General features: G+C 32.4%; 1 protein-coding gene and 1 long non-coding RNA gene across 2 annotated transcripts; both read left to right on the forward strand.

Annotated features, from left to right (window-relative positions):
- The first annotated feature begins 845 nt into the window (after positions 1 to 845).
- On the forward strand, positions 846 to 4,238 carry LOC130892779 (uncharacterized). The gene is made up of 2 exons (XR_009059098.1): positions 846 to 1,021; positions 2,013 to 4,238. It is a non-coding gene; the product is annotated as an uncharacterized LOC130892779 (long non-coding RNA).
- A 4,071-nt stretch (positions 4,239 to 8,309) lies between these two features.
- Positions 8,310 to 15,121, forward strand: LOC130892301 (uncharacterized). The gene is made up of 2 exons (XM_057797658.1): positions 8,310 to 8,327; positions 13,127 to 15,121. Exons 1-2 carry the CDS (start codon positions 8,310 to 8,312, stop codon positions 15,119 to 15,121), a joined length of 2,013 nt encoding a protein of 670 aa, XP_057653641.1.

A 15,121-nucleotide genomic window follows, 5' to 3' on the forward strand; every position in this document is an offset into this window, starting at 1 on the left:
TTTATCACTGGTTTAATTTCGAAATAAAAAATGTGCAAAATTCAAATACATCTAATAATTTAGAGTGAGTAAACAAAATCGAGCCCAAGGATTTGGTTCTTCTTATGATTATGACCATGTTAATTGCACACAATTATGAAATGATCATGTTGACATTGGTCTCCAATAACAGTACAAAAACTTCAAATTAAGCTATTATGAAACATGTCAAAAGCTTCAAAATATGCCCCAGTATACAAATAAATTCCTCTTCATTTATAATATAGGTCTGATACGACTGAAGCTATTAGTACATGAAACTTAATAAGTAGTATTTGTAATTAATTGTTTGATAATACAAAAATAACCTCGGTAACAAATTGAAGAGCTAGTCACCAGACACTATTTTATAAAATCTTCATTTATCTATCCTTTTTTACGATCTGTGAAAGTTCAGGATCACACAAGAAGGAAACTATATTTTGGTGTACTTAAAATGTTGTGTTTAACATGAATTATTTTTATAATGATGCCGTTAGAATCTTTCTAGTACGTAGATTTGCTAGTACTTCTTCCTCTTTCACGTTTTTATTATTGATTTCCAAACATACTTTTTCCTAGACTTTCTTTGACTTCCACCACAGTAAATCGGAAATTGGATGTCTCAGCAAACTATTCGTTTTAAATATACTTTTATAACATATTAAGTAAAAATGCAATAAATAGATAGTTCCTATCAGTAATTATTTCATAGGCATTGTATATATATTAATGACAAGAAATATTCAAATTGAAGAGTATCAACCGTTTTTATTCTAATTATTTCAGAGATTCCTTACAAGTTAATCTATTCTGACGTCGTGAACATTATACAGCTTCATCAAATCTGTCGCGAACACTAGTTCGGGTTGTTTAATAAACACATATCTAGTAGATAAGAAACGTTCTATGCGAGGACGTGCAAAAACTATTTGACAAGATTTACACTAGAATTTGAGCGCAAAGTTTCAACAACTCGCAATCACATCCATTAAACTTGCAAGTAAGAATTTAAGTTACAAGTTATTAGATCGTTAAAAATTAAAAACATCTGAATCCTTGTTGTTTCTGCTGTAATAGAATTTTAGCTATCGTTTAATAAATAATAAATTAAGTTTGGATAAGGACCACCGAATTTTTTTTAATTTGAATTGATATTTGTCGAGAAATTAGAATTAGAATTAGAATTATTATCTTTAACAATTTAACTACGACACCTGAACATTAACAAAAACACTGTTTAAATTTCATTGAGAATTTACATTCCGTCATAAATCTAGATCAATAATTTTCAATGAAGGATTAGGTATGTTCCATAATATGTGAAATTGGCTGCTGGTTGCGATGTTTTTTGTGAACAACTTGTGAGTATGTGCTTAACTGACAGAGGTATTTTGCTGGCGCTGACATTTGAGAATTTGATCGTTATTATTTGACTTCTTAAAGCCACTATTCGCTCAAATGGATCTGCAATTTTTCCACCATTATCTTTTACAGCTGCTAAGGGATTTAATTAATTTTCAATGCTTTGCCATCTCTCTCGAGTCTTAATCCATTCAATAAACTTTGTTGCAATTTTTGGCCGCTCCTAACGTACATAGTTAGTCATGCTGATACGACTGAGTTTGAATTCAGCTGCCAATAATTTTACGGTCGTAAAAGATTGTGCAAATTCTTCGTAGACATTGGCCAGCCTTACGAAAACAATAGTTGTACGATTGTCAAATAGAAACGAAGCGTCCATAATGACTGAACTTTTAGTCATAATTTTCAAAGCGGAAACATATTTCCCAGCTTAGGTTGATAAATTCTGACATCCTAGGGTTTTGGTAGGAAAATTTTCAGATAACCCTCGTATACTAGCCAAAACCTTGTGGTGCATCGTGTTATCTATATTCATCAATACGGTTATATGAATGTTATTAATTTATTAATAATAGGTTTTAAGTTTCGAAATCATAATGAATAGTTTCCAGCGCGCTGTATATTTTCAGATATGATCCAGTGGCCTAATTATGAAAGGAAAACATAACAAGCACAATAAACCTACGAGTTCAACTGAAACAGAGTGCAGTACAGTTGATTCTGATGACGAACGAAGTTTTTCAAAATGGCTGAGATCAGATGAAGGAATTGAGAATTTGAAGCTGTTTATTTTGGGAAATACTGTAGTATTATTTTTTATACTTGCTTCTCCTATTATTCAAGAAACTTTAGATGGTTTATACTATTTATATATTGATTACACAGATCGTAAATAATTAATAAAAAACTAGTATAAATATACAAAATAATATCAATCTTCTTAGGAATAAGTTGTCTTGTAATAATGATTGCTGTTATTTTTAGAGGCTTTATATTCATATTTTTTATGTTTTGGTATAGTTTAAGAATATTGAATTTCGTCGACACATACTTCAAAGAAAATTTTAAAGAGTACTTAGCAAATGAATCAAAGAATAATGGATATAGTCAACCATTGAAGAATTTTAGTGATATCATTTACTTAGAAAAGAATGAGACGACGTGTTCAGAAGATTTCAAGTCAGTCATTTGTACTAAAATTCATTATTATAGAAGTATCTTCCTAGAAAACTGATGAAATATGAATTGATTTTCAATGTCACTCACAATCCTTCAAATATGAGGTAATTATAAATGATTGTCATATTTGCAGCATATACTTAATAGGGATATATCGGAATATATGACTTCACTTTTAATAAAATCAACTTTAAAAATAGAGTCATCAGAACATTATCGCATTCGACACATAGCTGGTATTTTTAACCTGAAATTTTGTCTTTTCCATAAAGTAGTGGTAGTTAAGGGGGTTGACCATGGATTATTAGATACTATTTTCTTTAAAAAGACAATGAAAAAAAAACACAAACTGTATAGCAAGCACCAATAAATTGGTTATGTATTAAAACCAATACTCTTTTGTCTTCTATTTGTATAAGATTAAACACAAAAAAATACGGAGCAGTCTTGCATATTATAACAATTTCATTACTTGAAACTACTCTTTCTAAAAATATTTATGATAATAATTTTCATGAATATCACATTTTTCTTATAACTAGCATTGGTAGCACCAATCATTCCGAATTTCTCACGACAATCCTGATTTGCTTGTGTCTCACTTTGTCTGCCTCCGAGACATGGATTTTGCTGGGTTTGTGAGTTAATTAGTGGAAATGTAACAGTAAAGTTCATTGGAATTCGTGTATGAAGGCGAAATACAAAGACAATAGCTTTTCAAATATGTACCAACTAGGTGGTTGTCAGGCCCGGCACTTGAGAATATTTTAAAATTTCATCATGCTATTGTTTCGTATTTTCTCTCTTTGTAAGATGATTCTCCAAATGCGTTAAAACAACTATTGGAATCAGAAGATTTTGACCAAGAACAACCAGAGACATTTGATAATATATGATAATATATGCGCCACTATAAAAAAACAAAAAAAACTTCTTCAGATAACTGAAACTAGCTTTACTGAATTCGTTACAACTATGAAACTTCTAAGAGAACAAATCATTGCTAGAAGGCTAGAAGAGAAGAATAGTTTTATGGTTCCCACCTGAGGATGGCCAAGGATCAAGCAGATGTAGACGTTTTTCAAAGTGCAGTTTCAGGTTTCCAAATTTTTAATGATATTTGGTACAATTTAGTTGAGCAAATAGGATATCTCTTTTGAAATCCTTTTAGAAGCTGCCACTGCACTGGGTATTGTGGAAAAAATCTCCGTAGATCATGTATTCGATAATCATTCTATCGTTTTTTTTTCTGAAGGTAGCAAGCGTCCAGCTTTGATAAATCAGGAGAAATTGGGTCAGATTTTTGCTGGTACCAAAGAATCTAATTTGGACACGTTAAAAACCGTTGTCATCTGTGTACTGAGTGTTCCTCCTGCTATCGCCTATGTCGAGAGGGTATTTTCTCACCGGAAGTTCAAATAGATGAAGTTTAGAAATCACTGCTGCGTGTATTTGATGAGACCCGAACTTCTCATAACTTAAATTTAGAAATGATTTGCACTGATTTTTTGTCTAGCAACATGATTCTCCACTATTATAAAACGTTTTATCAAGCACTGTATATTCAGGTATATTTTTTTGTTTAGGGAGATCTATTTTATATGTACTAATTTTTAAATGTTAAGCAATAATCATTTAAATTGTATCTTTTACTTGGAACAAAAAAATAAAACAAAGTATTTTAGTTTTTTTTCATACCCTAGTTCAGTCTAATAAATAGTTATCTATTTTATAATAAATAAATTAATAAATACGCTTTCTGGAGGGTATTTAAATTAACGGGAGATGAAAAATTAAAAGTTACGCATCATCAAGAAAGAACAAAATTGAAAGGAACATTGACATAATTGAGTAAAAATTGAGAATTAGGGTTACAAATTAATATTGTTCAATTCCAACTAAAAAAATATGTGTTATACCTTCATATCTGTCAATACTTTCAGTCACTTGATTTATTTTCATAATAAGTATTTCAAATCTTTTCTCTCTTCTTGGTCTCCTGGAAAATATCTGTTTTACCAGTTGTGTCATTGTTCTTTTAGAACTGCGATATGGAAAAACAAATAGATACCTACTTTAAGTTACCGAATGTAAATCTATACAATGTAGGTCTTCTGTCACATTGCTGGTTGATGCAAGTAGAAATATTACTGCTCTTCAGCTACAAGGAAGCTGGTATAGCACGATGTTAATAAAAGTCTACGTGAATAATTCCGTGACAAATAAAATACTCCAGTCGGTAGAACAGAATCCAAGAAATCTTAATAACATTCTAAAAACATACATTCATACACTATTCGTCGAATCACATCTTTGGTCACATGTAAACTTTTAACAGTTTTCGGTTATCTCGTTTTAGTGTATGATCTATAACATCCCTCACATGAACAATAGCAGAATATTGTAGAATATGAAATTGAAGTTAATTTTTGAATCCGTTTGATAATAGAAATTTCTGATGATCTCTATGCTCTTGTCTTAGACAATCAAACATATTCAAAATAACCTTTTGACACCTCGAATGGCCGTCAACAAGTCATCTCCCTCAGTTTATCAAATATTTAATAATAATGGATGCAAAATACTAAAATTGATTACAAAAAGCACAAACCAAACGCAAAGATCCATAAAACAAATCGAAAAAATTATGCATTAAATACATTGCTGATCACTACAATCAACCGTCAAAACTAAACTAAATATCTCATTTAATCCAAATAATGAGGTGGCTCCTTCGGAATAATCAGCACTCCTTTTTTATCTGAACACATCTAGAAGTACATTTTCATTGGATTTAATTCATTCATGACTAAATATAACAATATTACGAAGATATTTTGAAAAAATTTAGGATGTGATATTTTTCTGTATCTAATTAAAAAACATTCAGTATATACCACGGCAACTTTATCAAGAGTATGTAATGATGATAATTATCTGGGAGTTGAAAGCATTTGATAGAATGAATATTGTGTGTATGTACTAAATTGAAAATTTGTAAATATAACATGTGAACTAGGACATATTGTTTTGTTAGTTAGTGACTCAATATTTCGTAACAATGGTAGTTGAAATACAGAAATGTTGAATCTTTGAGAGTCTGGTCGGCTTATTGTTATGTTAATTCGTTTAAGCAAATAATGGAGATTTGTCTTGTAAAAAATTTTACGAAACGAATTATAGATTACATCATATATAGTTCATTTGGGAAGTACGTAGTAATAAATTATAATTGCGCATTAGAACAATTTTTAACCAGTTTTGAACTACTAAAATATTCCAAGAAATCTGCATTCGAAAATAATGAGAATAGTCAAATTTAGGTATAAAGACAATTTTTCCGAAGAATTCATATTAGTTCAATTTGACAAATAAATATATTGGAGATTTTCCATTGTTTACCAAGTACATATCCCTGTAGGTTGCGTAGATGAAAAGGATTATGTGGGTAATTCTCAGTTCAACAATAAATTGTAAGACTCATTTTCTTGGCATGAAAGTATAGAAATATCTTTGAAATATTCGCATTTACAGATTGTAACAAAAAATACTTATATAGTTTATATTGAATTTAAATACCTATTATTATTATATCTATAATAGTGTAAAATGAGATAAGTTCGAACTCCCAACCCTTTATTAGTGATGTAAAGCTCTGCAAACTGAGACAACTTTACATCCAAACGAAAGTGTTTTAAAATTATACCATATATTTTGTGTATAAGGAGTTGAGTGGACATAACACATCACTCAATGTGACCAAAAATCGATTTTGTTCATCAATGTAATCTTCTTCAAGAACAATGCAATAATTCCTACGCTTCTCTAACTTCTCGATGCCATGATTGTAGAATTGCCTCGAAATAGGCTCTTGTTTTAGTAATTGCTTCTTCATTTGAACTCAATTTGTAGCCGGCGTGTATTTTTCAAGGTTAGCGAATAGCTAGTAGTCACTAGGGGCCAGATCTAGACTATACAGTAGATTAGGAAACAATTCGAAGTGTAATTCTTACAATTTAACCATCCCTGCCATTGACTTGTGACTTGGGAATAGGTGTACAGTAGTTTTTTCTTCGACATATGAGGCTGTTTTTTCTTGATTTTTGCGTTTAAACGATTCAACAACCCTATTTAGTATTCGCTATTGATTGCCTCTTCCTTTCGGAGATAGTTGATAAACAATATTCCACACGCATCCCAAAATACAGAAGCCATAATTTTCCCAGCCGACTGTTCCTGTGCCTTTGGACGGTTCGGAAGTAGTTCACCGGCTGCAGTCCACTCAGGTGATGATTGTTTTAATTCCGACACTAACCATGTCGCTGGCGTGTTTTTCATTGTACTATTGGCTCGATTCGTCATCTGATTCTACATCAAATCTTTACCATATACGTGCTTCTCTCTCACGGTACCTTAAAGACTGATTATGTGACGTAATTCTTTATCTGGAAGGTACAGCTTCTTTCCTATGACTATTGTCATTGATTGTGTAAGCACCGACTCCTCAAATTCCCTAAGTCTGGATATAATTCTTAGTATCTGTAACAAAAAATGACAACTTCAAGAGTCCTGGATTTTATAAATTTCTTAAAAAACAAATTATTCATTAGAAAAATAAAATAATTACATCCTACCCAACTTTAAACAAATTATCTAATCTCTTTGATTACCCTCAACTTTCCCTAACTAATAGCCTAAAAATATAAACCCTACCATCCGGGATTCCTCTGTGCCTTTTACAAGATATTTTATCATATTTGCTACGTCATTAGTATCACCTACAGTCACTATACCTTCTTGTATAGCTTCTTCTATTTTTGACGCTGTATGCAAACAACTGACCACTTCTTCTAAATTGCCGTTTCCGTTGTCACTTACAAAAGATCCTACCTAACATTGAAGACAACAATTTACCTTGCATATTTTTGTTCTAGTAATTGGCTCTAGTGCCATATTTTGTTGAATGGAGAATGGTTTTTTCCCTAACCTATATTTTTTTAACTAAAAGAGGATTTATTCAGTTATTGTCGAAAATATTGAATCTTAGACTCAATTTTACAGGAATTTAATTAGTTTTACTTGCAATGAGTAGTGAAATGTTATTTAATAGACAGTTCAAATCCGCCGCTACCTCAATTTAAAAAAAATGTATCAATTTGTTTGTGCACTAAAGCTTTTCAATTACATATTAATTTAGATAAATTCAAAGTAGTGAGCAAAGTGATAGATGGACTTTGAATTTATGAGAAATGTTTGAAACCCTTTGTAAACTATGAATTATGTTTGGATATAGAAACAGACTGGCCAGGCGGGAGAGACATGATTTAAAAAAAAAACTATTATTCGAGACGATCTTAGTTTGGAGTTTTACGTACAAACGTACATTTACAAAAGTTGAAAATAACCTTTTTGGAAATATGTTCAATATTTGCTTCAGTTATATGTGAGAATACCTACTCTAATGTCAATTATCGATACATTTCAGTTACATAATTTCTTTTGTATTGAAATATATTATTTTAGCATATTGGAAAGTTTTTAACTTAACATTTTGTGAGACAGATTTTTTTCCACTTGGATAATTAAAAATTTAAAATAATGCGCAATATCTTCAAGGTTCATCCCCACAGTACAGATGGAGTTTGATGAACGATCTAATGAAGTGATATGTGAAGTTATAAAGGAAAGTCGACCACTATGGAAGTCAGTGTTTGCGGTGAAAGTGACGGATATTACTACCTGCTGCTATGGCAGCCTCACTACAGGTGAGTTTATTGTAGTATAGTATATGCATTGCTTCAACTTTAATCAAAATCTGAATTAGATCCAAAATTATCATTAGTTTTGTGTTGTGATATTATTGTGATTCATATGTGCTAATTTGTGATAAATGAACAAGGTACATGGATAAAGAAGGAGAGGTAGGATTGTTTACTTTTTATCACATTTAAGGTTATTGAAAAGTTACAAAAAATATTTGAGAAGCGCAATTACTAACTTTACTGAACAATTTTTGTAATATGAAACGTAATTTGAGGAACAGAATCACACAATATTATTGAATAACTTTTCTCTATACTCCTTTGTGTGAGATTTGGTGTTAAATATATAAATAAGTTCACATTGCATCATTTTCACCAAACTCAGTTATGCCATGATAACATACAGATGGAATATGAAATTTTGAATCTTCAAATGAGATTCCTTGGATAAATGCATTTTAGGTACTGATTCTATTAAAACGCTATAAAAACCATCAGCTTGTGTTGAAACATCACAATTTTCCCTTCACAATTCGGGTTTTTGTTCTTTATTTCATAGTTAGATAAAGTGAAATAAGATAGGACCAAAAATATTCAGGATTAGTTTGTATTTCTAGGGTTTCTAGTGGGCAAAAACGGCCATTTCTAAAATTTTTTCTCTTGAAGCCATACGAAAATCAATTAAGGCTAATCTCTAAAATTATACTCAGCCATACAGGATGTCTCAAAAGTAGTTAAGCAAGACAAACATACGATTGTTTAAATGGAACGTCTTATCATATTTTTTTATTCTCCAATATAACTAGATTTTGTCATTTTCAAGGTATTCCATTTGAGACTTGAATGACGTAGCCATTTAAATCAAATAAGTGAAGTTCACAACAGTGATTTGAACTATCAATGAAAATAATATTTGTTGTTCTTTTGTACATTCAAATCAATATCATTTTAGTTACAATACTGTTAAGTTTAACTAATTATAATAATTCCATTTCTTTCGTTATTTTTCTAATGATAAAACCTACTTTGTAGTGACACTTTAGAATATGAAACAGTCATCCCGTTAAAAAATAATTGACATGGCGTCAAGGTTATATACACAAAAATATCTTTAACAAGACCATACGCGAAAGATGAGTTTCAAAACGGTGCTGGAAGGATTTTATCATACAGATAATGTTACATAGAGCAAAAGCAATCGATGACAGTTACCAACGACGGAAATAATTAATTATTGTTACAAGAATCAGAGGGTTGAGAATCCGAATACAAGCTACACATACAGGTGCCAATCAAGCTTTTTTAGAAATTTTAGAAAGTACAAAGACCATACGCATCACATGCGCCCTTGATCGATTCGCAGAGGAAGAAGACAATAATAATAACAAGTTTTTGTTATTATTATTCAAACGAATCTACTTTTTTTAATGATGGTCTAGTGAATAGTCATAACTGTCAATATTATACCATCAAAAATAATAATTAAGATTACATTCAGTATAGACAGACAATGGTACTCAATGTTGTGATCATTTTATTGTTAGTTAGTCGCTTAACGTTTCCAAGATTCAACAAATTATGTTACTATTTATATATTTATATAGAAATTATGTACATATTTTGATATTTATCATGTTTTCTGACAATAATTGGTACCAATTGCTTGAGTTTTCTTGTTTATCCATCTGATTTTGCTTTTCCTTACATAGATAAATTAATAATTTAAGTGAATATAATGTCCAGAAGTCACAAAAGGCGCCTTAATAAAACATTACTAATGAGAAAAATATGATATTTTTAATACAGTGTTGATAACTTCAGAACTATTAAACCTAAGAGTGCTATTCAGTGAATTGAAAATATATAGTATGTTCAATTTGAAGTATTTGATATTTGAATTCATTCAAAGCGATCTTCAATATATATTTGAACATCCTATTATGAAGTTATCAAATTAGAAATATCATGTTTGATCCTTAATCACTCTTGTAAACTTCTCTAATTCAAATTAAAGAGATTCATCGGAATTAAACTTAGTTAATTAAACTTAATTCTTCATTTTCGCAAAAAATAAATCATCTCAAGAATTCAAAATCTAGGTATATTAACCCTGTTGCAATATTGACCTAATTTTCTACATAGAATTCAAAAGTTTGATCACATATAGAGCGATGTATCCAAAAATTCTATGTTTGTTTCGGTATCTGGGACATCCTGTATTGATGAAGATAATTTTAGATAAATAATGTCACCGTTTGCCTACTACAGAACGTAAAAATTCAGGTAACTCACCCTCTATAACTGTGATTTGAGTAATAAAACTTTTTTTTCATAAATAAATAACTTTTATAGTAACTTTTCTAAAAAAAAAGCACTCGTTATCTTACTCTCTCCCTATCCTATCTACAAAACTCTTTTCAATCTATTAAAATCGTTTGTCATGATACTAACACATATTTTTTCAGTTGTGTGCATTATTTTGAAATGAAAGAACTTTTGTCTAAGTATTTTCTATCAAATGTTTACATTCAGTTGGTGATAGCGACAAAACACAAAATTATCCCCCAGCTGCCCAAAATTTTTCGGCAGTAAATGATGATGCACAGCTTATATATCCAGCTCCACTTTCATTTGAGTAGGCGTATGGCTTTTCCAAAACAAATATTCAATGACAGCTCTATTATCAATTTTTTCCATTTTCAGAAAAATCTTCGCAAAGACTCTTTTATAGGACTGTCAAAAAGAAACTGAGTATTCCAAGTGGTTGATATTTTAGTAAGAATCTATCAGCGCATGTACAAATATATTTTCCATTTTATAATGGCTGGCATCTTCAGGTAGAGGTCTGAAACTTCTCAGACAACCTTTAATACCTGTATTTTAAAAATGTGTCACTCTGAGAAAAAAAAATCGACGCGTTTATTATATACTTGAAATCTAATAAATGCTGTTAAATAAAGGAGTAGCATTTTTTCGAGACCCACTCTGTATGTATAATGAACGGTCGCCAATTCTACTAGATGTTTCACTCATTTCCTGAATTACAGTTATTTGTCAAGCTACGTACTTTCATTGTTTTTCATTAATCATAATATATTGTTTTCATATGAAAACAAGGAGTACGAAAGTGAATCTTAGTTTGTTAACCTATTTGGAACTAATATTATTGCGTGGCAAGGAATGTTTCGATTAAAAGTGATGGCGGATGTGCGATTAGTTATGTTAAAAATATGAAAATACAGATCTGTAGGTTTTGTATGACGCCGGTAGACGTCAATTTTGGTGTTTTAAATGAAACCCAACATACACTCGTGAGCAAAAAAATCGACTCAAGTCGCACGCTTGCGGTCAAAGGTCTTCAGCAAAAAATCTGTAGCCTCTTTTTTTGAATTTCAAACAATGATAAAGAGTTGTAATATAGAGTAAAGAAAATACACGGTTAAATTCGTCAAGATAATAATTTGAGATTAACCTATAAATATTTAGTATTCTTTCCTCTGGCACTAATAACAGCTTCTAATTGCTTTTTCATGGATCAAGATGTTTTGTTCAATGATATCCCATTTTTGTGTGCTGTTTTGAGGTCCTATTTCGTGGCTGTTGCAGGATTTCATTGATGCTCGACAGGATTTAAGTCCGGGCTACGCGTACTGCCGTACGGAATTTGCTGTATGTGGACCGTCATTGTCCTGCAAAAGGCTGAAGTATTCCCTCTGAAACTAGCATGGAGAACGGCATGATCCCCTGAAACTTCTTTTGTTTATCGGCTCGTCGTTCATACCGTCTTCGCTTTTATTGGAATGCCCGCGCAAACCATCCAGGAACCTCCTGCTATTGCCACGTTTTCTGTCCTCTGTAGACTCGTCCTCTTCTATCGGTATCATAAAGGCATAGTCTTCTTTCGCCCGAGGAGAAAACGGAGCCCCATTGTTCGTCAGTCCAAATAACGTATTTTCTGGCATATCGTAAACGGGCTGTTTGGTGGGCTAAGGAGGTTAATTTGGGGCTTTTTGTCTCTTGGAAAGGATGGTAAATTCTGGAAACAGCGGACATGTGTACTGGCCACTTCTCACTGACTCTGGCCTTGTCATACCTAGGGTGACCGCTTGAGCAGCTTTATCACTTGTTGTGTTGATCTTCAGGTAGAATTCTTGTTGTTAATGGAGAGTCACGGTTGTTTGCTGACTGATGATAGTGGGTCAAATAGATAACCTTTTATATGGGTCAATTACGCCTCAATTAGCACTATTCTAAGCAAGCTTAAAAAGTGTGGTTATCAATCACAACATATTGTTGGACTGTGAGTGTGTAATTGTCCCTACTATGATCGGGAAAATCCGCAACTGGATTTAGACAAAACATACCCAACGCTTCCAAAAAATTTGTAGAAATCGTTAGGGGTGGTGTCCCTATTATTTCCCCTGAAATCTAATAGCTGAGCTGAATTGGCAGCATATTGATCTGGCCGGTGTATTGGAAGGTTTGGATGAAAGGGGTGTCCGCCTAGACCACCTGATCTCAGTCCTTTTGATTTTTTTCTGTAGGAAAATTTAAAAAGTCGGGTCTATTTTAACCGACTAGACAATTTAGTAAACTCAATAGAACAACAATTGGACATAGGATAACTCTAATAAAATTATTGATAGCGTCATAACTTTTACAAATTAGACGTTTACGTTTAATTTTGTTGACTTATATCAAAAGACACGGAAAAAAATATTTTAATATTGTTTTTCATAATCTATTACTTCTGTTTTTGAAATAAATTTTCTATTATCAATTTTATTTCTTATTCTTTGCAGATAAAAACGCTCGTTTTTCTATTTTTACTATGTGATACCATAAGGCTGATTTGCTCTGAAACGGAACCAAAGAAAGAGAAGGAAGAATTATCAGCGGAAGAAACGAAAAAGTTAGAAATCATTAAGAGAATTAAAAAAATCAATGACGATGGATCCTACACAATTGGCTACGAAGCTGATGATGGCTCTTTTAAAATTGAGAGCAGGGATGTATTGGGTCACATTAAAGGAACCTATGGTTTCGTGGATCAAGATGGACAAATAAAACGAGTATCATACAGCACAACCAATTCTACTGAAATTATTAGCAAGCCTCCCGAAGAAACCCTATCATCGGTTGTTCAAAGAATTCCAAGTAAAAAACAATCAACTACAACATTTGCCTTCACTTCTACACAATCAACACCATTGACATCAACTGTAACGTCCATTAAAAGGAAACCCATTTCGGTAAATGAAGAAACACAAAAACCAAACTACCAAAATGTGATAAACGTTGCCAATGCTGCTCCAGTCTCAAAGAATGTCGCATATACACCCGCCACATCCAAAGTACTAATTCAAGGAAAATCCGTAGCTAATCAAATAACAAAACCAGAAACAGTGACAATTATGCCAACAGAATCCTCTTCTCATAATCAATTTGACTCTGTACATGAGAAACCCCTTGAGGAATTGGAATCTGATGCTAGAGGCAATATATTACGAAGAGAACTTCCTCAACGTTTAATTTCACCATATGATGCCAGAGAACATATTTTCACCCTTCAACAGTCTATGGGAAAAGATGCAGTTGACGTGTATAGTAGTTCCATGACTACGGGTACTCCAAGACCATTATTCACTACTACAGCTAGACCTCTTCGACCTGTGCTATATTCTTCAGCTCCCACCACGCATACATCGAGAACGACATTTCCAGTTAATTACCTTAAAAATAGTCTTCAAGATATTGAAAGCACATCACGCGATTACCAAAAACAGGAAGTAACTACTGATTTTCCCGAGCCAACACCAGTTTCACCTGTACAGACTCCTGCCGCTAGAACCGATGTATCTGAACCTCTTGTAGCAATAAGACATCCTAATCAAGGAAACACAATCTTAGTTCCTTTAAGTCAACTTCAAGAAAGAATTATTCCTGCGGAGCAACTGAGATACTTAAGTGAACCTCCCAGGCAGTATTTTGTACAAAATCAAAATAGACCAGTAGCGGTGGAGATAGAGCAGCAACCAGCTATAGTAAGAAGATTACCACACCACCATTTAAGACCGATGCCAGTACAAATTGATGAAAATGGTTATGTGAGAGAATTGCCTAAGCAGGTACCAGTACCGTATCCAGTTCGTATCGCGCCTGTTCCTAGATATACCGACGAAGACGATGATATCGACAACATTCAACCCCCAGTGAGTACAAAAGATTTCCAAAGATTATTGCAACAATTAATTATAAGACAAAGTAGATTGGAGAAAATTAATGCTTTAACTAGGCAACCACCTGAAATGCTTATACGTCCAGATCAACAAAAATTCCGACAATTTTATCGTCAACCAGCTCCTTCCTATGTTCATCAAGATCCAAATATTCATTATATACAACAACAACAAGAACAAATGCAGAAGTATGCAGAGGCCGAGCGACAACAACTGGTTCCTCTAAATAATCAACACAGTCCAAATATTTACGAAGATTACGACTCTCAATCGTATAGACCTAATAGAAGGGTAGCTAGATTGTTACCCAATAATCTCAACCGACAACAACAACAAAAAGAAGAATATCTTCCTTCGGACGTTAGGGAAATGTTGCTTTTAAGGATGCTGCAGTTAGCTATTAACCCAGCTTTACCACTAGATGAAGACGAAATAGAAGTTACGAGAAGTTCCCCAGTAAAGAGAACACCAGTTAGAAATGTTGAAATTTTGGGAGAAGAAGATTCTCATGAGAAAAGTCGCGAACAAAAAGAAAAACGAGATACAATGGAGTATTAA

Source organism: Diorhabda carinulata, chromosome 4, assembly GCF_026250575.1.
Source record: "Diorhabda carinulata isolate Delta chromosome 4, icDioCari1.1, whole genome shotgun sequence".
NCBI classification, from domain to species: domain Eukaryota; kingdom Metazoa; phylum Arthropoda; class Insecta; order Coleoptera; family Chrysomelidae; genus Diorhabda; species Diorhabda carinulata.